The 22,368-nt window shown below is 48.1% G+C and overlaps 1 protein-coding gene across 6 annotated transcripts in view; it reads right to left on the bottom strand.

Annotated features, from left to right (window-relative positions):
- AGAP1 (ArfGAP with GTPase domain, ankyrin repeat and PH domain 1) overlaps nt 1-22,368 on the bottom strand; it is a 431,164-nt gene that overhangs the window by 113,337 nt on the left and 295,459 nt on the right. For 4 of the 6 annotated variants that reach the window (XM_084779501.1, XM_084779502.1, XM_084779503.1 and 1 more), the window contains one exon: nt 8,424-8,582. The exons of the other annotated variants lie outside the window; for them this stretch is intronic. In XM_084779501.1, the coding sequence (XP_084635627.1) occupies nt 8,424-8,582 (159 nt within the window). The remainder of the gene's footprint in view (nt 1-8,423; nt 8,583-22,368) is intronic. 6 annotated transcript variants of the gene reach the window in all.

Below are 22,368 nucleotides of genomic sequence, written 5' to 3'. Positions count from 1 at the left end.
GTGACCACGTCTGTAACGCTGTTTCTAGATTAGGCTCGGGTGGGAAGATACACCCTATATGTGGACAGCATTTTCCCACGGGCTGAGGGCCTTGAGGATGGAGTTAGAATCAACCAAGCAGCATCCCCCCCAATCCCCTGCAGATGCAATGGGACCAGCTACCTCCCACTCCTGCCACCATGCCTTCCCCACGCCATGGCCTCTACCCTAGAGCTGTGAGCCAAAATAACCCCGTTCTTCCTTAAGTTGCTTTGTCATGTGTCTGATCGCAGTATCGAGAGAAGTAATTGATGTTTTCACACAGCCAGGTGGGCTCTTACTAGCAAAATACCTCGCTTTCCCAGGAAGCAGCTTCATGGCTATTTTGAGTGTCTGTCTCCCCAATTGGATCATGGCTACAGAAAAGGAGAAAACAGGTGTGATTCTTTCATCCCATTCCTCACCCTCTGTAGTGGTGGGGAGTGAACTCAGGGTCTCCTCTACCCCAGGCAAGAGCTCTTGCTCTGCTGCAGCCTCAGCCAGTCAAGCGGGCCTTTTCTAGTTCTAGACCCCAGGACACCGTTTGGCCAAAGGCCTCCTTATCTTTTGTCTTTCCCAGCCTCGGAACTTTCCATTCTTCGGGAACAGAGATCCTGCATCCTGGTGCTGTGGTCCTCAAGGGACTTGATGAATAATCCACACACTAGAGCCAGCAGCAGCCAGATTTTGCTGGTTCCCCCAGGGGGGTTTAGGTCACTGGAATAACTTGTTATATGTGGTTCTTACTTTATGAGTAGCAGAGGAAAATGAAAAAAACAAAACAAAACAAAACCCAAACCCAAACCCAAAAGGCTGATACTGCAAAGCCAGCAGGGCTCACAGGCTTTACATGGAGAGTGAGCAGCTAAGTGGAACCCACTGGGCATGCTCAGCCTGGGATGCATGAGCATGCCAGTGCCTCTGCTCACCTGTCAAGAATATCTGGGAGACAAGGAAACACAGCTGGAGAGGAGGCCTGGTCGAGTACTTCACTGTATGCTGAACTCTGTCAGTGTCTGTGATTACTAGGGGTTTTTTTTTGGTGTGTGTGCTATCACTACACTTCTTACAGGTTATACTTGAACACACATTTCACGGGAAAACATCAGTGTTGCCATGTATGCAAGTTATGAGCTTGCTTCAAACTGAAGACGCATCTAATCACGTGCGGAAACGAACTTCTGGACTGCAGCCAGCTAACTTGCTGGCGAAGGGCCTGGGGCTACAGTCCTGGCTTGGTGAGAGTCAGCTGAGGCTGGGGGGTGTGGCTGGGGGAGGGTGAAGCATCTTCACCTGGTGCCATTAATACAACACTTGCTGTCAAACTAAGGGCCAACAGCTGGTTTCAAGCTGAGTTTCCAGTCCTGAGAAAGTAAGCTTTAAGTTTTTTGATACCTATAAAGGAATTCCAGTCCATTTGTATGAAATACTTCTCAAGTGCTATGCTTATCTCAGTTATGTGCAGATCCTGAAAAGGATTCAGAAACAGTAAAATTAATAAAAATTTAAAAATAGCATGGCCACCTAGAAAAGATAACCCAGAGTGCTATTTCCATGACTAATACCTTGGACAGCTGTTCACACACTGGTGACGAATTCTTGAACTACAAGCAGCTGTGAGAACCATGGGGGTGTGCGAATAGTAGGCCTCTCCCATTCTGGCTTTGAAATGGCATTATGATTGTTTTTCTGCAAGTCAGTGAATGTTTTAAGAGACTGTAATATACATAGAAACACTTCCCAGCGACTGCAGTAAGATTTTAAAACCCCCACTGTAGAAATAATGTATCAATTAAAATAGCATTTATAACTAAATATGTTTAAATGCTTCTTCATAAAAGGGCTAAAACTTAACTCGTTTTAAATAACCATCTGCTTCTGCCATATAAAATTTTTAGTATCATTGTGTAATTAATATTAATAACACTTTCTGTTAATAATCTTATCTGTCGGATAATCAGGCAGGGATTTAACATAAGATACGTCCATTGACAGAACTTTAAGGATGCAAAGCTACAGAACATAAACATAGATGGAAAAATGTTCAGTGGACCTGAGGCTGGCCCTGAGCAGACACGCAGCTGACCTCTGCCTCTGTGAGTCCGTGTCCCCCCAGCCATCTCCTGAGACCTTCCTGACTGCTCCTCCTCAGGGCTCACTCCATTCTCTTTTCATGCCTTATTTTCTTAAGGTCTCTCTCTGTACATTTACAGCTGCTAACACAGGAGGCAAGGAAGGGCTGAGAGCTATCAGATTTTACCTAGGCTGGAGCCAGAGCTCAGTCTGTATGAAGACTCCAGTTCAATACTCTGAACTCATGCTTTAGAAAAAAAAAATCTAAGTGTGGTGGTGTGTACTTGAAATTTCAAAATTTAGGGGCCGGAGCAGTAAAGAGCACTAGCCAGAGGACATAGGTTCGATTCCTAGCAGGCACATGGTAGCTCATAACTGTCTGTAATTCCAAGTCTTGGCGATCCACACCGTCTCTGTTCTCTGTGGCTGCCAGGCACACACACAGCGTACAGACATGTACTCAAGGAAAACACCCAAAAACATCTGAAAAATAGTCCGGCACTGGGGAGCACGGTGGTTTGAATAAAATGTCCTCCATGCGTCTGGACTCTGAGTACTTGGTCCTCAGCTTTAGTCTCTATTTAGGTGTGGAGTTGCTGGAGGAAGCGTGTCACTGGAGTGGGCGTTGACAGTTCTTCACGTCAACCTCCCCCTCCCCCTGCTTCCTGCTTGCTGTTCAGAGATGTCAGCTACCTTTGTTCTGCCATTGTGGACTATTAGCACTCTGGAGCTAGAAACAAAACAAACCCTCTCTTCTGTAAGTCGCCTTGGTCGTGGCATTTTATCACAATAGAGGAGTAGCTGAGACACGGAAGCAGAGACAGGTTTGCTGGCCAGCCTAGCCAAACTGGTACATTCCAAGCAAAAGTTAGAGACCCCATCTCAAAAAACAAGGTGGACAGTGTCCCAAGGAACAACACATGAGGCTGACCCCTGGCCTCCACACACGTGTGCATCTACATACACATGCACACACGAGACAGCTCATGACTGCAGGATTAAAATTTCTCACACTGCTGGATTCCCAGATTGAGTTTCTGACCAAATTACAAATGAGCATTTTCTAGGTCTTATAGTGGCATTCAACCATGGGATAAACGTCTTGTCGGATATGCGTGGAAGATCACCGCATCCGCTTTGAGGTTGTAGACATGATGTCACTTACGCCTCCCCACCAATCTGTAGTGGAGGCTGGAGCAAGATGCATTCTACCTTAAGGTCAAACAAAAAATGGAAATTTGTGTACGTGTTTAGTACAGATACGCAGTTTTCTGTACATATTTCTGATTGGTTGAGGATTCAGGTAAAGGTACCAGGTCAGAGGGCAGTCTGGACGTGTTGACTGGGGCAGACTGGTGTGTTGTAGCCAGTAAAAGCATGTTTAGTAACACACACACACACACACACACACACACACACACACACGCGCGCGCGCGCGCACACGCACACACGCAGGATGGCCTGATCATGAAGACATCTCTCAGCCTACTCACTTTCTCCTCCCTTGACAGATACATTTCAATTGGTCTCCTCATTGATTATCTGTCGCTCTCCATCCTGGAGAGACTGGAATTGTGCAGCTCCTACCCTACTCCCAGGCCCAGGGTGGCGGGGTGGCACAGTAAACAGTCAATATGTGCTTGTGGGGCAAATGGCATTAGCTGCTAAGTTAAGTGACAGTGGTGAAACCCGTGTCCTCTAGACAGCTGTATGCTGAACTTGCCTCTGCTATCCTTCAGTCTCTCCTCCTATTGCCAGGATAAGATACTCTTGAGTGAATGTCATGCTGTGCCCACTGGCAACGGCAACTGGATTGCCACTGAGCTCTTGATGCTACCGATACTGCTGGGGGAGCAGTGGGAGAAGCTGTGTAGAACGCAGACTGGGGTCAAGGCCCTACAGTGACTTCCTCAAAAAAGGAAGCTGGCTTCTAGCCCTTTGGAAGGATTTTTACTGAGTCCTGGGAAGTGTGGTAGTGGCAGCTGGTAGGAAACACGGACCCAAAGCCCATATGCTGTGTCAGGAGTCAGGCCTAGGCATCACTGCTATGTGGGTTCAGCTGACCCCTGCTCACAAAACTCTTCTGGGGGTGGGACACTTATCCCCATCTCTGGTTATTACCCATAAGATCTCCCTTCTCCAACCACTGTTACTACCAAGAATGTCTCCAGGTACCAATGACTATTCCCTAGGGGTCTAAAATCACCCCTGGTAGAGAAGCAATGGTCTAGAAGATTCTGAGAGTGGGGCTATAATGACTCATGGTATTGGCCATCTGTTTCAAATACTCCTAGACTTTTGCTTGGCTGCGGTAAGAGGCCTGCTTGCCTTCAGGCATAAGAGTCATTGGTCTCTGTCCTGGTAACTAGGGTGGCATGTGGCTGTCCTACTTCTGGGTCAGCAGCTACTGCTGGAAATAGCTGATAGCCACGAACTAAGGACGCAGAGTACAAAGTTATAGCATTTTGATCAGGAGGGAAAGCAATCCACCTTTCCCCCTGTGGCTGGCTACCCAGGAAGCTTCTGCTTTCTCTCAAACCACATGCAGAGAATGGAGCCTGGGTCATTCTCCTAATGAGGCCTCCTAGTGTGGTGTGTGTGCAGGGGGCTGAGACAGGAGTGCCAGGCTCTGAGACATGAGCGCTCAGGGGCTTAAGGTTGACTAAGCAGGGGACGGTTCTCCAATGCAGGAGGCTTTGGGAGGGCCTAGTGGAGGGGCATTCAGGAGCCATGGGAGAAGAAAACCCCCATCTCTCCCACCAGGCACAAGGCAGGTAATTTGTATAACACTACACCTTACTTCCAGGTGAATCCTGCCTTAGAAAACAAAACCACAGAGGGAAAAGAATGTAAGAAAGACCTGTGTGAATGTGGCTACTTATTCAAGGCATGGTCTTAGTGAGTCACGGTTCTCAGGGAATGAATGTCAGATATGAGGCATGAAACACATTCTAACCCTCCCTCCAATTAAAGCTGCATAAATTAACAGTGTTAAAGCCTAGCAGCATCGCACTATCGCCACCTGCTGGTCAGGCCCTAGAATTGCCAGTATACTACCCAAAGACAAAACAAACAAACCTCAAAAACTAAACACCTCAAACCAACAAATTAAAACAAAACAAAGAAACTGAAGAAGATATAGTCTTTATCCTTGGGACCCAGAGGGACAGCATGGTTTCTGGAGCCCATCTGTTCTAGCAGAAGTCATAAGACAACAACAAAAACAAAGTGCAGACAATTAACAGAGAGCTATGGCACATTACAAGAGCCATGCAAAAACATTTCCATAATGGGAAAAGGACCTGAAAATTAGCAAAACTCAAGAACTTCCATATTAGGACCCACAGTCTAATAACCATATATCCTACCAGGATGGCAAATAATTAACCAGAGCCCACACACAGAAGAACACACACACAGAATCAAGCAGGCACGCAGGTACAATTACATACACAAAGACGTCAGGTATCACTGCCCTGTAGAAACATAAAAGACCAAATGGTGTTTGTGCTCAACAGCCAAAGTTGCACGAGCCTGGGACCCTGACGGGAGTCGGCAGAGCGCTGAGGAGTCATATGAAGAAATGTATTCACCCTGGCAGCCAGTCACTGAGGCAGAAGATAAACTGTTGGATTGAAGCAATCTGTGAAAGGGTGGAGCTATCAACACTGCTGCCACAGCAAAGGCCATCAGCCGAGGAGGCTGGCACTTGCAAGGAATGGTGTGGGTATGGGTGGTGTTGGGGGGCAGGGCGGGGAGTAGCAGGCGGGGCCAGACACTCCAGAACACCGGAAGACTAATGCACGGAGGTTGTGACATCGGCTCTTGCCCTTGGCACAGAGGTGATGCATCTAAAACAAACACTTTGCCTTGAAGTATGCTACGACAACCAAGTTTGCTATAGATGGCCCTCCAGGGCCCCCTGCTCGCAGCAGGCATGCTCACTCCTGCCTAACACTTCCAGAGAAAATTACTCCTAAGAAGATGATTAATAAAAAAATAAAAAACCCACAGGCCTCCAGTAAGAGTAGAGGAAACCCTCAGCCAATAGTTGTTGCAGGGATAATTGTCCTGGGTCTATCAATAATGCTAAGCTCCTCTTCATTGACTGCAAACACCAATTTCTTTCACCCAGGATTATAAGTTGGTGTTCTCGGGCTCACTACTGCCATTACGGTGATAAACAGTTGAGACCACAACAGGATCTGACATGTAGATCAATTCTGGGTCCATAAAGAATCTACACAAGAGGTTCCAGGACAGGAATTTACAGCCACCAGTTTTTTATTCTCTCTTGCTGCAAAAATTACTTCTGTCAAACACTTAGGAGAGTGAGGAAAAATGTAAAAAAATTAATTTTTCATGTACTACTGGAACAGCCTTTTTCAGCACAGAAGTTCAAGACGAATATACTCTGAGGTTAAAAAATTACACGGCGCAGCATGTGGTACTTAGAGGAAGAGGGATCCAATCCCCGGTGTGGCTCGCAAGCCAGCAGACAGCAATTTGAAACCCTGAACAGAGCTGTCTGGATTTTCTCTGAGGGCAGATGCTGGGCTCACGTTAGCAATGCCAAATTATATTAGACGTTTAATTTTAAACCTCAGGTATTTAAATGTAATGCCATACAACAGTAACAGCCATAAAGCAGTGGGGCATTCCATCTCACAGAATGGGCTCCTCTTGCCTTCTCCTCTTAATTTAGCCAGCGCCTCCTGCTTCCCAGTTTTACCCACTACAAAGTCATCTATCTAATTAGGAGTTGCTCACAGCTGCTTAGAGGCAGAGGCCCCAGGGGCACCTGTGTGTCAAAGCGGGAAAGATGGAACAGTCTCGGAAGCGGAAGTCTTCATTTAGGGTGGATGAAGAAGGCAGAGAAAACAGACTTCTAGCGCTGGGTCCGAAGACAAGGCCTTCAACTAGTGCAGGTGGAGGTAAATCCTAAAGCTTCTGGGCTCTGCCTGTACTGTGCCAGCGGGCAAGCTGCTGCTGACCCGGACAGGCAGCGCAGAGACGGGCGGGTATGTGTTTGGGTCGAGGTTAGGTGACGGGTAGAGTGAGTACAAAGAGAAGGGCCTTGTATCAACTACGTGAGAAGGAAAACATCATGGGAAGGCCTCCTTCACGGGTGTCTCCTTGGTTACTACCGTGAGGCATGGCAGAGGAACGTTTGTGTGAGAAGAGGTCTTATGATGCACTTAGACACACACTTGACTTAAGTGTCCCATAGGGTTCTGTGCTCCTTAAAAGTGGTGGGGGTTGGGACTGGCCCCAGATGGACCTGTGCAGCACAGGTGTGACAGTGCTAACCAGAGGGAGGTGGCACATGCTGTGCCTGCCCTAGTGTGTGGGAGCAGCCTGGGCTCCTGCCCTTCTAGCCAACTCCTGGGGGGCTATCTGTTAGACGGCCCTCTGTTCAGATCACCTTTCTGACCGCGCCTCTCTCTCACTTTTGAGAAGCCTTGGTCTGGCCGGAAGCAACTGTTCGGCCCCGTCTGTCGGGAGTGTTGTGGATAACCAGAAGTAAGATGGTGTTTACCCAAAGCAAGCGTCCTGCCGCAGCAGCTGGTGGGTCCACAGGGAAGACCTGATGTGGAATCTTTTAATTAGAACAAATTATGCTAAAATGACTCTCAAACCCTGTCTGATAGATTACATACAACAGTGGGAATTCCCTTAAATACCGGTGAACAGGCCACAGACAGAATGCCACAGGCGAAGCAAGCTGCACCAGCCAGTGCACGGGAAGCACACTGCATAATTCATGTTGTCACACATACATCAAAGGCGGTTTCCAGGGTGCCACATCTGTCCCCCAAGAAGCAGGCCACACTTGCCAAATAACGTGTAAATCTAGAAGAGACGACAGAGGGGATTTCCCCCAGAACTCAGAAGCTACACCAGGAGTCCTGGAAGACCGAGAGGCAGATGAACGGACTGAACCGTACAAAATTTGTGCGAGTGGTGAGATGCTAACGATCTAGGTAGGGCAGGAGGCTGAGACAGAGCATCTGACATCTGTTTTCAGCTTCACTGCGTTCCTGTTACATAACCACAGGTGAGCCACCTGTCCCATCTGCAAAGCTGACCAGTGGAGAGGATTCAAAGCCTACTTCCTGGCTGGAGGAGAACACATGATGTAGATGATGTTGATGACGTAGATGAGACAGGCGATTGAGGACAAAGTGTTCACAGATGAGACATGTGTGCCACTGTCATAGCGGCCCCATGGCACCGTGCTCCCAGTGGAGCACGGATGCCCTGGGCACTGAGCCCAGCCCCTGGCTTTCACAGAGGACCTGGGGATGGCCACGGTCTGTGCCCCCTCTTACCACTGCTGATGGCTGAGTTTGCAATGACTGTAGCGTCACTCCACTGGTCGGCACTGGAGACTGAGTAGGAGCGCTGGTGCATGCCGTCAGGTCGGCTGTTGAAGGAGACCAGGCTGATGCCGCTTGCCATCTGAGACCCAGACGCACTAGTGACATTCCCTAGGAATAAACAAGTCAGGTGAACACCACGGCGGACTGCAGACCACAGAAGCCAGCACGACCGCATCTATGGGGCTTCACGCTGGCACACATACCTGACCCCCAGCACGCTGCTGCTGTCATCCTGTCTACGTGGTAAATGGAAGGAAGCCTCACGTGGCACAAGATGGTGAGGAAGAGAGGGGTGCTGTGAACCCCAGTGGTGCCCCACTGAGCAATAGTGAAGGAAGGCTGCAGACAACTGCCCATAAAACCATTCCAAAGACGAGTGGCCCTACTGCAATCTCTAAAGACGAGAACCAGTGAGAATAGAAGAAGAGCCACCGCAGGGCAAAAAGAGCACTATCTACACAGGCTCCCCCACTGGGGCCAAGTGTCTGGTAGCAGGGGATGTAGTGCATAGGGCAGTTCTCCCTTATGATAAGATCCCCAGAGGCGCCACAGAGGAGGTGGCAACCCTGACCTCTGACCTTGTAAAGATTCTAGGGAACAACAGCAACAAACACAGAAAGTCACCTCAGTAGCTTCAGACTCACAGGGACCATGAAGAAGGATAGTTCTGGTCACACCAACTTCAGACTCAACAAACTAATCAGCTGCTTTTTTGTCTAAGGTTTGTCCCATCAATGGGTCTGTTAGAGAGAAACATGTGGATTTCTGGGGATACTGTTGTTGTTGTTGCTTAAGATGGGGGCCTCTACACAGCCCTGGCTGTCCAGGAACTTACTATGTAGACCAGCTGGCCTCATACTCACAGAGAGGGCGTGTACTGCCACGCCCAGCTACTGGCTCCATGGTTTTGAACTTTCCTAGCAGGCCTGGTTCAGTGCTGGTTCAGTGGGAGGTTTTCATGGGGCAGGGCTTAAGCAAGTGGCCGGTCAGTAGTGACCAAGTCTGGCCAATCAGAGGCTTTAAAAGCCAGGCTTCTGATTTTGGTGGAGAAGGGGTGGGGTCAGAAGACTATGCGCTCTTGTGCACCTGCACTGGCAGGTGGGCGAGCTCACACACAGACACCGCTAAGTTAGAGTTGTTTGCAGAGATGCAGTATGGAGCAGAACACCACAGTGTGCTAAGTGAAGGCTTTACAGACCATCTGTCCCATGGCTGTGACAAGACACCTGAAGAGCGCAGCTTATGGGAAGGAGTTTGTGCTTGGCTCACAGTTTAAGAGTGCAGTCCGTTGGTCGCATTGTAACTACAGCCAAGAGGCCGAGGGCCACACATGCCGGTGCTCAGCTAAGCCCTCCAGAGCTGGACAGTCTGTGGCTACAACCCATGGAATACTGCCGCTCACATTTAGGGTCAATTCTTTTCACCTCAACTCAATCTAACTGAGAAACGTCCTCAAAGACACGTCTCTTGGGTGATTCTACAACCATTCAAGTTGACGATCTGCATGAGCCAGCACAAAGATGCCTCTACAGCAAAAACAGGACCACAACAGAACATCTAATCTTTGCTGTTGTCTCAACTGAGTATGGTCTGAACCTCAGAAGGGAAATCACCCATGCCAGCCCAGACCAAAATCCCAAGTAACAATCATGGGAAAGAACTCAGGGCCACAGACCTTCTTGTTTACGGTAGTGCCCAGGGGCCAGAGAAGCAGACCTGAGAGGGTACAATATGCAGAGTCCAGCCCACTTGGCCCCTCGTTTCTAGATACACAGGTTATGTGAGCGAGAGTGGGTGTTCAAGGACTCTGACACTAACACTTAACATAGAAACTAGTGACACAACTGCAAGCAAAGCTGTTCATCCTGACAGACATGTGGGCCAGGTGCTTAGAAGCCATGTTTTGTGTGTACGCATCAGTATGTGGGAGAGGTGGGGCTATGTTCAAAGCCTCAGGGCCAGCCTTCCCCAGCTTTCACGTTCTGAAGGCACAGGAGCATCTTTTGGGTGTATATATGGCATCAGGGTGCTCAGGAGAAGAGAACCAGAGTGGACAGGGTGAGTACCAGAGCTGGTGGGAATAATACCCCGGGGAAGGAACAGCAATATTCTGAGGTCCCAATGCTCTGGGTGACAGTGCCACGAATAATAAAAAGACCCTGCTCTTGAGCCACTCCTCCTAGCAGCTGGGGAGGGGCTACTGTTACCAAGGAGACACTAAACACACAGCTGCTGGGATTCCTCACATGCCTCCTATGAGGCCACCCTGAAGCTGCCTCTTGGTAAGCTCATCATCACCACCACAGCACAGAGGTAGCATCCTCCAGAGTGGGTGAGGGGCTCTCTCCACCAGCTGTGGCTCTGGTAGCCTGTGCCAGCTGTGCTCTTGCTGAAGTCTCTCTGCCAGGCTGTTTCACCTGGGGACCACCCACGTGGGCTGTGTCCACTGCCTGCAAAGCAAGGGTCCATTACGAAGAGCAGGACAGGGACACAGAGGACGAAAGGTGGTGAGACTTGGGGAGCCAGTTCTGAGGCTGCTCCCTGAGCCCCACTTTAGGCCGACGGGCTGCTTCCTTGCTGGTGTCATTCCCACTGGCTGTGGCACTCACACCGTCCACCCTGGCTTTCTTTTCCTGGGTGCCCTGATGCCATATATTTACACCCTACCCCAGTGTCAGCCCTGGCTCACTCCCACTTCTATCCCATGAGCTTCCTGCAGGCAGAAGCTGCGGATGTAGCTAACGTGACGGAAGAAGAGCCCTCAGAGAGTGTCGGGGTGTGGTGGAGCGTGCCGTAACTGCAGCACCGAAGAGGTAAAGGCAGGAGCTCCTCGCCAGCCTGGGTTATAAAGAGAGTTCCAGGCCAGCATGGGCTAGGAGGCTCCTTCTCGGGGTTCACTGGGGGGTAGGGGGAGATCATACACAGTGGGGAGTGAGGGGACAGACTCCTCTTTGCTCTCCCAGTTCCTCTGGGCCCACCCGGCCTATAGGGACTCCTGCCAATTAGCAACATGCCAAGATGATTCTGCCGACACATTTTATGCTAGCTTTAAGCACAAGAGGCCTGAATACCTAACACACTCAAAACAAATCTGTCCGTCCTCTGGTCCCTGATGGCGATGCTCATCAGAGCCACTGCTTCCTCCGTCCGTTCTCTAGGAAGGATGCTGTGCTGGCTAGCTTTAACTGCCATTGTGACACAATCTGGAATCACCTGGGAAGACCGTCTCAGGGAGGGGAGGCCTGTGGGTACATCTGTGGGGGACTGTCTTGGTTGCTTTAATTGATGTGGAAAGGGCGACCCTCAAAGTGGGTGGCTCCCTTCTCTGGCTAAGGGCCCTGGGCTGTCACAGGAGTAAGTATACAAGGTCACTGAGTGGTAAGGATAGCCTGTTCATTTCTCGGTTCCTGACTATGGATACTATGTGACCAGATGCCTCAGGTTCTTGCCTTGACTTCCCTGCACAGATGGACTGCAACCTGGAGCAGTGAGCTAAAATAAACCCTTTCTCCTTGCAGTCGCTTTTTGTCACATCATTTCATCACCGTGACAGAAATGAAACTACCAGACGCCCAAACTTTGGACACTGTCATCTAAAACAAGTAACTGAAAGCGCAAAAATGCTTAAGTAATTTTGTGTTCGTCTGCATTTGTAACCGTCTTTGGCCCTGTGTGACCTGGAGGCTGGACACCCTTGCTGGAAGGTACATCTACAGGATGACCTGTCTAACACCGTCTAAAGAGGCTTTCTTAAAAGGTCAAAGAGAAGATCCCCAAGTCTGTATCGCTGACTATGGAAATGGGCCTTGGAGAGAAACTCTGAGCATCATCTGTACTCCCAAGAGCAGCATACACATTAAAATGCCCAACAGACGAGCCTAGAGTTGCCAGGACCATGGCTGGTGGCTGGCTGTCAAACTGCTGGAAAATGAAGGCAGATTCTCTTTTAAAGTGTACATGCTGCAGGAAGTACAGAGCAAGAATGCTCACACATTTCTGTCTGCTCCTCTTGACTGCAAACCTCCTGCTGTTTGTCAGTTTAAGCACAACGTAGATGTATTAAGACACTGGTGAGGTGGCTCCTGTGGTTTGGCACAGAGATCTCCTTCTAAGCAGGAGGGAGTCCCCAGGGAACCAAAGGGGACCTAGGTGGCCAAGGACTCCCTGACTCCAGAAGGGCCCTAGCCACCCTGGCTGCTCAGAGAGAGCAGGTACTCAGAAGCCCTCATTTGCCCAGACACCCGAGATCCCAATGACGAGGCTAAGCTGGAACACGGCAGGAAGAATTTTGAGCTGGGTGCTTACACCTGTGGCTGGAACAGTGCCTGGGAAGTGTTCGCAGGTAACATTGTTGCTTAGATACAATGGTTTTATACCCTGAGTAGAATTAGGTTTGGATATTTCATCTCAAAGTAACCTATGGTTTGGACTAGCAAGAAGTTTAGCATGTAAAGGCATTTGGTGTCTGATGACTCGGGTTTGACCCCTGAAGGAGAGAACTGGTTCTTCTCTCAAGTTGTCCTCTGATCATCAGATGCCTCTCCAATAAATAAAAAAATTAAATTCTAGGGCTTCTGGCATCACTCAGCCAATGCTGATGTCTGACAGCTGTGGCCCTGGCTGTGCTCCTGGATACAACGAGCTGAAGCTGTCAGGACCCGACTTTCCTGGATGCACCACACCTCACAATCTTCTCAACCCACTGCCCACGGGTTCCTATTCTCTCATGACTCAGAGTTAAACAGTTTTCCAAGTACAGAGGGAACTAACCCAGGAAACTAACAGTTCTGACTTTCCTCTCTGGGAATAAAGCGCCTTTTTATAAACACTAATGTATTCCATTTCAACATGAGTTAAGACTTGTACTGATTTGTACTGAAAATGTATTCTCTGTTGGGCATAGTGACAAACATCTAGGGTTCCAGGACTCAGGAGCCAGAGGCAAGAAGATGGCTGCAGCCCTGATGCCAGGATGGCCTACCTTGTCTCAAAACAACGACAGCACATTAAAGAAAGATGCCCGGGGTGGGGGTGGGGGGGGATGCAGGAATGTATTTGTCAAATTGAAAATAAGAAAAATACAAACATCAGGAAATGATGTTTCTAATCTTAATATATGGTTCAAAAGTCCACAAGCAGGCACTGCCTTTAACCATGAATCTGTAAGGAGAGATGTGACTCTGCCTATCAGGGCCAGGAAGCATCTCTAGCAGTCACATTTCTGGCCAGTGATCATGCTTTAAGCATTTCTACTCCTTCAGTTAAGTCTGCCAGGCAAAGGAACAACCCTACAACGTTTGCCAAGAGGTTTTTTAAAAAGTACCTATGCACATTTCTAATTGGCATCAGGGCAAAATTCTTCTATACTAATTTCCTTTCTGTTGCTATAATAAAAACCACACCAAGCCAAAAGCAGCTTAGGAGAGGAAATTCTTTATTTAGATGATAATTCTAGGCCACACCCCATCACTGAGAGAATCGGGGCAAAGAACTCAGGCAAAAGCTTGAAGCAGAAACCATGGAGAGACACTGCTTACTGGCTCACAGATTGATGCATGCTTAGTTAGCTTTCTTATACAGCCCAGGGGATGGCGCTGCCCACAGTGGACTGGGCTCTCTTATATCAAACAATAATCAAAACATCATCCACAGACATGCCCATGGGCCAATCTCATCTGGGCAATCCATAGGCTGAGACTCTCTTCTCTAGGCCGTGTCACGGTGGCAGTGAAAGCTGACTAGGTCACTATCTAATGCTTTTTGTTGTTGTTGTTTTTTAAATATACACTGACAAACATGCAACATGTAGCTCCATTTGTTCCCTAGTGAACATCACTAGGTGGATAGATACTACTATCCCCATGTCCAGTGTTCACAGGGGAGTTCCTGGCAGGACCTGCCTATGACACCACATAAGGAACTTGCACTTCTGCTCCTGCAAACACCTATACACACAAGGGGAGGCTATGTTTAAGATACTTTGACTCTCTGAGCACTTGAGGGCTGCAGCTCTTACTGGATGGCAATTCCCTACATGCTGGTGAGCTGTTAATTAGGCCAAGAAGCAGGAGTCCTTATCTGTGAAGGATGCTGATGACTTTATCTGACTGTCTGAGAGCTAAGGACTTTGACCTCAAGACCACTTAAGACAGAAGTGTGTATAAAGCATCGTCTCAGACACCTTCAAAGCCAGGCTGAAGCAGTCCAGTGATGGGGAGACTGCCTTTGCTCCCTATCAATTAAATGAAGGGCTGGGGACCCTATACCTATCTGGTGCTGATCCTGTTAAAGTTAAGAGAAACCTGTAACTACAGCAGCTACGACCAGGGCATGTTCTGAGCTCTCCCTACCCACTGTTAGAACTGAAAGTGTCAGATGGTCAAAAGGATGGAGCTACAAACTACGTATATACCAGGAAACCTACAAGACACACTCACATCCTGAGCTGCAGCTGCCAGCTCCAAGCTGAACATATGCATGGCCTGCTGAAAGCAATGCCAACCCCACAGTCCCAGCAGAAAAGCCTGGGGTGGGTCTCTGCCCTTCAGGCAACCTCCTAAAAAAATAAAAAACTAAAAACTAAAAAAAACCACGATCATATGCACACTCTATCATACAGCATTTTGTTGGCATGCCTGGGAAAATGACATACATCTGGGGCTTTTGGGATGTGGAGGAGTTTGCTGCCACACAGCTGGTACTCACTGAAAGCCACATCAGGGTTCCTCTTTCCTGGGGTGAGGAGGGACCCGTGGTGGGTTCTAATGCACAAAGCTCAAGCCGGTCATAGACAAGGGCCTGAAAGGGAAGCTTCTACTCTCTGCGGCCACGTGGCCACCAGTCTCAGGGCTGAGTCTGTTGGAGCAAGGCCGTCTGCTTCTTTTCCTCGTGCACTTGTGGCCTTACCTCACACCCTTGCCTCACTGGCCACTGTGGGCAGGTAGCTCTCTATGGACTCTGGTTTTCCTCACATATTGTGGCTGTGGCCACCAGCACCTTGTTTTGTTTCATTTTCCCCCTAATGGTGTCTACAGAGCAAACTGATGACAGGGACAGTGCTTTCCCTCAGAGAAGGGCAGACTTTTCTACCTCATGTAGCAATAATGGCAGTTTTTATGGCAAAAGTAGGGGTGACTGGCTTCCACCCTACCACAGAAGACTGTCCTGAGCTTAGGGTTCTGTACTGCATTAGTATGCTGTGTGCTGTGCCATCTAGTGAGAACTGGGCCTGGGGTGGTGACAATGCTGAGCTTCTGCCTAACTGCCACTTCTGGAATGGGCTGCCATCTGCTCTAGCCCACAATTCTTATCAGCCATGTAAGCAGTTAGAGCTCAAGGAGGGTGGGGTTGATTCCAAGGTTGTTCTAGCCCTGATTCTTGCCACCTGCCTCATACTAAGCACTCCCCCCTTCCCGCACACCAAGCAGGGTGGCCTTAGGACCCGCCCCAGTCAAAACACCGAGATGAAGACGCCTTCAGAGTGTGAGGGGCTGGGGGCTCCCCCCCACCCCCGTCCACTGTAAGGTCCCAGAAGGCCCCTGTGGAGCACTGTGACTTAGTTTAGACTCTGGAGCACTATCCCTGGAGAGATGGAGGAAGCACAGAGCCTGTAGAGGACACACTGTGCTCTCACAGGACAAGCGGACTGACTTGTGCTAACACAGAGTTCCACAAAGAGTTCAAAGTCCAGTTGCCTTCTCTTTAAAACTTTCCTCCTCCTTTCACCGGCACCCCTAACAAGTCACATGCCCAGATAAGTTCAAACACATCCACCTAAAAGCACAAATATAGCTGTGTTCTAAATGTCCATAGCCTCACAGTGGACGCCAGCAGCCGTGCCCAATCCCTAGGATGCACCACAGCATCTATATACCACCAAGAATGGAAGAGTTATTAACCAGAGGTAGGAGGATGGATGGCAGACAGACCATGGAGCAGGTGGCAGCAAGGAGGACTCAGGCTGTCAGGGCGAGGTTGAAGAACCATGTCCCATCCATGGCATGCTAAGTCAAAGAGGGGCCACCCTTGTGTGTATGCTGAAGACAGTGACAGGAGGGGCCCTGGGGCTGCCCGCACTGGGCACCTGTGTTCAGCTGTAGTTCAGAATACTGCACTTTCTTGAAACATTTCTAATAAATAACTAATTTTGTTTGTGTGTCCATGTGTGTTGGTGCACCCTTGCCATAATGTGTGTGGGGAGAGCAGAGAACAATTTCCAAGTGTTGCTTCTTTCCTCTCACCATGTGGGCCCTGGGAATCAAACGCAGGTCACATCACGTGGTAGGTGCTTTTATCTGCTGAGCCATCTTGCTGGCTTGGGTTTTGCACTTTTTACACAAATTTATTGTATTAGTTTTAACTCCCCCCCACCTCAAAGTTAAAAAACAAAAAGCCCTCTGCCCTGGTGGATTGTGAGTTGCAGATGCTGCTTCAGAAGTACAGGCAAGAGCCGGTACAGGCAAAAGGCAAAGGCGTTTCCCCGGCAGTGAGGCCTAGGCCGCAACCCTGTTCGCTACAGCTTGGGATGTTGATTTCCCCATAAGGTCCCCGAAGGCACCTACTTGGCTTTTCATCTGGGAACTTCCTCTCAAGAAACCCAGGGGCTAGTTAGCTACCTGGCCAGCCAGGGGGTTCAGAGGGGGCGGTTCCTGGAAAACTCCCTTCCAGGATCAGCTGGCGGTGGCCTGATTAGCAGGGGGCAGCCGCATTACCATGCTAATCCATGCCCCCCAGCGCCCCTTCCTTGATATGGATATGTGGGCACGCTTAGCCGCCAGTCTTGATGAGCGCAAGCTCCCCCATGTCAAAAGGCCCGATTCTCTCCAAAGAATAATTTTCCTTGTACTTACCTCCCTAAAGTGCGAGAGTTGATTTGAAAAGATACTTACCTCCGCCATATGCTATTTTTCTTTAAACAATTTGCATTTCAAAGTGAATATGGCATTTATATCTGAATGAGCATCAGTATGTTGCCTGAACTGATCTCAAACGAGCATGGAAAAGATGCTGCTTCTCTATTGAACGAGGATGTTTTCATCCCCCAAATGACATCAAAGGCAGACTCCCTCTTTTAAGCAATAGGCTTAGTACATTAAAAATAGCCTGATCAGATTTGGAAAAAAAAAACACATACTCTGAGACGAAGGCTTTCCACAGTGCTCAAGTACACATTCATCAACATCATCCTTTTAAAATACATTTTCATCACCTAGTCAATTTCCATCTATCTTCACAAATGGGATTTAACTTTACCAAAGAATTTAACTAAGGGTAAGGGAGGGGGAAATCTTTGGGCTTTAGATTAGATACGAATGAAACAATTAATTGCTCCAATCATTGGAGAGACAGCCGTGAACTTCCACGTGTGCCAGGTAGGGATGGGAAACCTGAAAAACTCCAACGAGTCAGAAACAGACATAGTAGAACCCAAACTTTAAAAACCCAAACCCGAAGGAAGTATCAGAATAGAATGGAAAAAAGCTTACTTCTCTGCCAGGGCCTTCACTTAAAAAACAGCTCAAGGACGCGTCTCAGGTCCAGGCTCCCAAAGCTGACAGGGCACATGGGAAACCGGGGCCATTGCAATTGCGGTTGGACAACAGAGGCTATTCCAACAGTCACATCACCTCAAACTAGGCCTTCGCCATCTGCTCCATCCTCTAATTACAAGCTTGAAAAGAATGTAATTCACAACACTACCATAAAAAGTGAGATGCAAACGTTTTAAGTGCCAGCGAGAGGGGCTGGAGTTGTTTGCTCCAATATCTGCCCTGGGAAGCCACCCTCCTTTTGGCCACCAGAATTTCAGTCAAAGAGGATTAGGATTGTTTTTCCAAGGACACCTTCAGCATCTTTTCTCCAGGTGCAGAAGTCCCTGCCCTGCAAGCTAAGGCTCCTGTTTTGTACACAGGGGCAATTCAACACGCTCGTTCCTGAGACGTGAAGCTGGGACCATTTGCCGCAGCGTAGTAACATCTTTCTGTTACTATACTTTCTGTATTGTGTTTCTCAGGGAAAGAAATGCTGGTCTAGACCTCAGTGTGGTCCGTATCTGATTACTAAATTCTCAGGATGACTACACTCAAATTTCAAAAGCCTAGAACTAGAAAGTTGAGTTGTTCCCGAAAATGTGCAAACAGCTAGTCCTAGTCTGTTTTCTCTGTAGTTATGATGCCAAAAGAAAATAACAAAAGCCTATTCTAATGCATAAATTCCTTAAAACCAATTCTGCCAAATGACTGCTGAGAGTTAAGTCCATCAACATCACATCAAACAGGCCAGCATTTTATTGAACACATGCAGATGTTTTCCTTAGCTATCACCATAGAAAAGGTATTTTATGTTATATGTCATCCCCCCAAAAATATATGGCATGCATGTATGTACGTATGTGGGCACAAGTGTGAAAGTCAGAAGACAATCAGGGGGAATCCCATTAATTTACCCACTTTTACCACATGGGTACACAAAAATGAACCCAGGTTATTGGGATTTGTTGTTAAGTACCCTGCTCTGCAGAGCCATCTTGTTGGCTCTATGTTACACATCTTTGGCAGGGACGGTTTTTTCCACATAGTCATACAAGCATCATCTTATTTTTGGATCCGTAACTTCAGCATGGTGATTCAATGTAGGCAACTGGCATTGCCTACGTCCAGGTAGTTCTTACTGTTTCTCCAGTTTCCCGTGTCTATAAACAACACTTTGAAAGACAACTGATAGTTTTGGGCTTTCCTAGGATAACTCCTCAGAGGGGTTAGGGTTGGGGTGAGCGGTGTAGATCTTTTTGATCCACATTTCGGGTAGTTTTCTTAATGACTGATGCCCCAAAGAGGTCTGGCCAATATTAGAACAGCGCAGCCCACATTTTACAAAACAGATAAAAACAAAGAATGAGGTAATGTTGGCAATAAATAATAAAACGATCGAATTATGCAAGGTACCCTGTGACCAGCCAAGCCTCTGAAGACCTTAGGAGGTCAGGATCTGATCAACAGTGGGCTCTCCTTTCCTCTCATGGTTTATTTACTTACATTTTAGCAAACATGTTAAAATGGCTAATTCTTCAATATACAGAGGGTGTGTGCTCCGTGTTTGCCTGGCGACAGTCTCCTCATCACAGATGGTGCCTGGGCTTGCTCTGGGGCCCCGTCAGTTTCACTTCCCATGAGTTTACTCAATGATGTCATTGAATCCATTGGCCACTGAGGTACTTGGCACTTAGGGACAACTCAACATGCTATGCTAATGTGGCCAGAGGTGCAGCTTATGGAAGAGGAGCAGAGAAGGGAGAGGGGACACGTATGTGGGACACAAGGGACAACAAGGATTACTTCCTGGCAGTGGGCGAGAGTGAGCGAAGAAAGCAGAAAAGCTGTTAACATCTCATGGCTGGTGGCTAGTCTTCCTCCAGAAGGAGATAACAGAGCCTCCGTACAAATCAAGAGACAGTACTGAGCATCCCAGAAGGCGCTACCAAGGCAAAGCCTCCCTCAGCCTTCCCCACCACCACTCAAAGCTCACATTACAAACCCTTCTTCATTTTGCCAGTTTTTATCTGCTTACAGAGCGCTTGCTGGGATGATCCTGAGGGTGTTTAAGGAAAAGCATCACAAAGCTCGCTTGGCTCCAACCCACTTCTGTTCAAGTAACACAAGCAAATGTACAAGCAGGGATGGAATCATTATACAAATAGGTATTAAAACCTGGGTTTTTGTGTGAACCAACAGCATTCAGAAAACTAGCTTTACAAAACTTCACAGGGTATTCATACTTAGTCCTTCTTAATTTGCCTCAACTTCAAAGAGCCAAATGTTCAGTCTCACTTTCCATGCTTAATTCTTTTTTTTAAAAAAATATATGTATTTTTAATGTGTGCAAGTGGTTTTGTTGGGGTGGGGCGGAGGCTTACATGTTTGTGCACTAAGTGCATGTTGTGCCTGCAGCAGTCAGAAGAGGGCGTCAGAACCCTTGGGACTGGAGTTACAAATGACTGTGAGCTGCCATGTAAGGGTGCTGTGACCCAAAACCTGAGTCCTCTACAAGAGCAGTTAAGTGTTCTTAACTCCTCATACAACGCCTCAAACAATGCAGATTCAAATCTGCCCAAAACTCAAGGCTCTGCCTCCCAACCTCTCTTAATTACAGTGCCCTTTAAAGTATTCTTTTTCCCCATGTGAGCAGTGCGACAGGTGTCTTTTGCACAAAACATACTTTGATTTCATAGTACTGTTTTGAGGGGAGTTGGCCAGTGCCGCTCTGAGGGAAGAGCCATGGTGGCCTCAGGTTTACCTCGCAGAAGTGCTTACCATTACCCTCCCCCCTCCCTCCCACTCCCATATTTCTTGTAGAGCCCATCTCACACCTAATGACAACACAGGTCCCATGGGGCAGAAGGAATGCTTGGGGGTTAGCATTAGCACAGGAATTAAAGCAGTTGTGGGTTGCGCCGTGCTCTCCATGTATTTCAGAAAGATAAACCTGTCTGCATGATGGGTCAATACAGAGCGAGCAGCCCGGAGGTTGGGAGATGGAGAAAGACCAGGATGATTTCGAGCGGCTGTTCTGCGCCAGTGTGGGAAGGTAGGCAGACTGAAGACTCCACGCCGGTGAGGTCTGCTCACTGGCTTTTCTTTCTAGAAGGCTGCTGGGGCAGCACCTCAGATGGTGGCTTCTGCCTGCCCCGAGCTCGTCTCACTTGCATGTCCTATTTCACTGACTCACACTTTTAAAGGGTGACAGTTCTAGAGTCACTGTGATTTCCTTGCAGGCTCTCAGGGTATCACAAAACTGTGTAGCTTAGAGTCACAGCAGCCCTTGTACACCTTGCATGGAAGGTCCATAGAATCAGGTAGCGTTGTCAGAACTTACACAAAATAACACTTTACTGATAGTTCAAGTCTCCAGAAAAGGTCTCCTTGAATTGGAAGCATATTCGCATTTCCTTTTGAATTATACTCTCTGCTGTAGACCACTGGAAGTTCATCACTCAGAAGAAACTAAAAAAATCCCCTTCTTAATGTTTATTACTTGTTACCCACATCATGAGACAAATTTCTGATTTCACTAAGGCCCTGGAAACTTCCATCTGGGAACCCTCACCAAACTACTATTTTTGCGAAAAACTAATTATTAAATAGCCATCACAACTTATTCTAGTAGATCTGATTCTCAGAAGCAAGTATCATATAGCTAGTAATTTTTTTTAAAGGAAAATAGTTCCCAACCAATAGCTTTGGGTGACAACTGTTCTTCTGTTTTCCTGAAGGATGTTTAGCAGAAGTGCCCATTTCCTTATCAGGGGGTGGAGTGTTAATAGCCAAAGTCCAAGCATGGGGGATTCTGGGTGAGCAAGGTGGGTCAGGAGAGACCAAGCCTGAAGACCTAGGGCCTAGTGCCATTCTACAAACAGGCAGGGGACCTGCAGACCCGTGCTGCCCGCCCGTACACTGGAGTTATTAAAATGTTTTCTAGACCATTTGAAACTAAACAAAGAAAAACTTTGTCTCTCTGACATAACAACGGATCTCATTTGGACGCTATGTTATTATTTTTTTTCTTTAATAGCTATTACCACTGTAACAGCAGCTTAGCGACTCCGTCTGCAGTGTGAGCAGTTTTGATAAACAGCCTCTGCGGGCCACACAACGGGGATAATGTATCCTTAAGTACCGCCAATGAGCTGCCATTCTGCACAGCCAATTACTTCTGTGCGTCTGTCACTCAAAGGAAAAATGACTGAGCCCATTAGATCAAACCTTTGTCACTGTTCCTAATGCACTCTTAGGCCTCATTAATCTCCGGGAGCAGCAACAGAGCCGCCGGTGCCTCGCCGCCTCCCCCGACCAGGCCCACGTGAAGCCTCTCATGTCTCCCCCAAGTGCGCGCGTTAATC

Source organism: Acomys minous (genome assembly GCF_964271855.1).
Source record: "Acomys minous genome assembly, chromosome: 4".
Taxonomy (NCBI): Eukaryota; Metazoa; Chordata; class Mammalia; order Rodentia; family Muridae; genus Acomys; species Acomys minous.
This window is presented reverse-complemented; position numbering and strand designations above follow the sequence as displayed.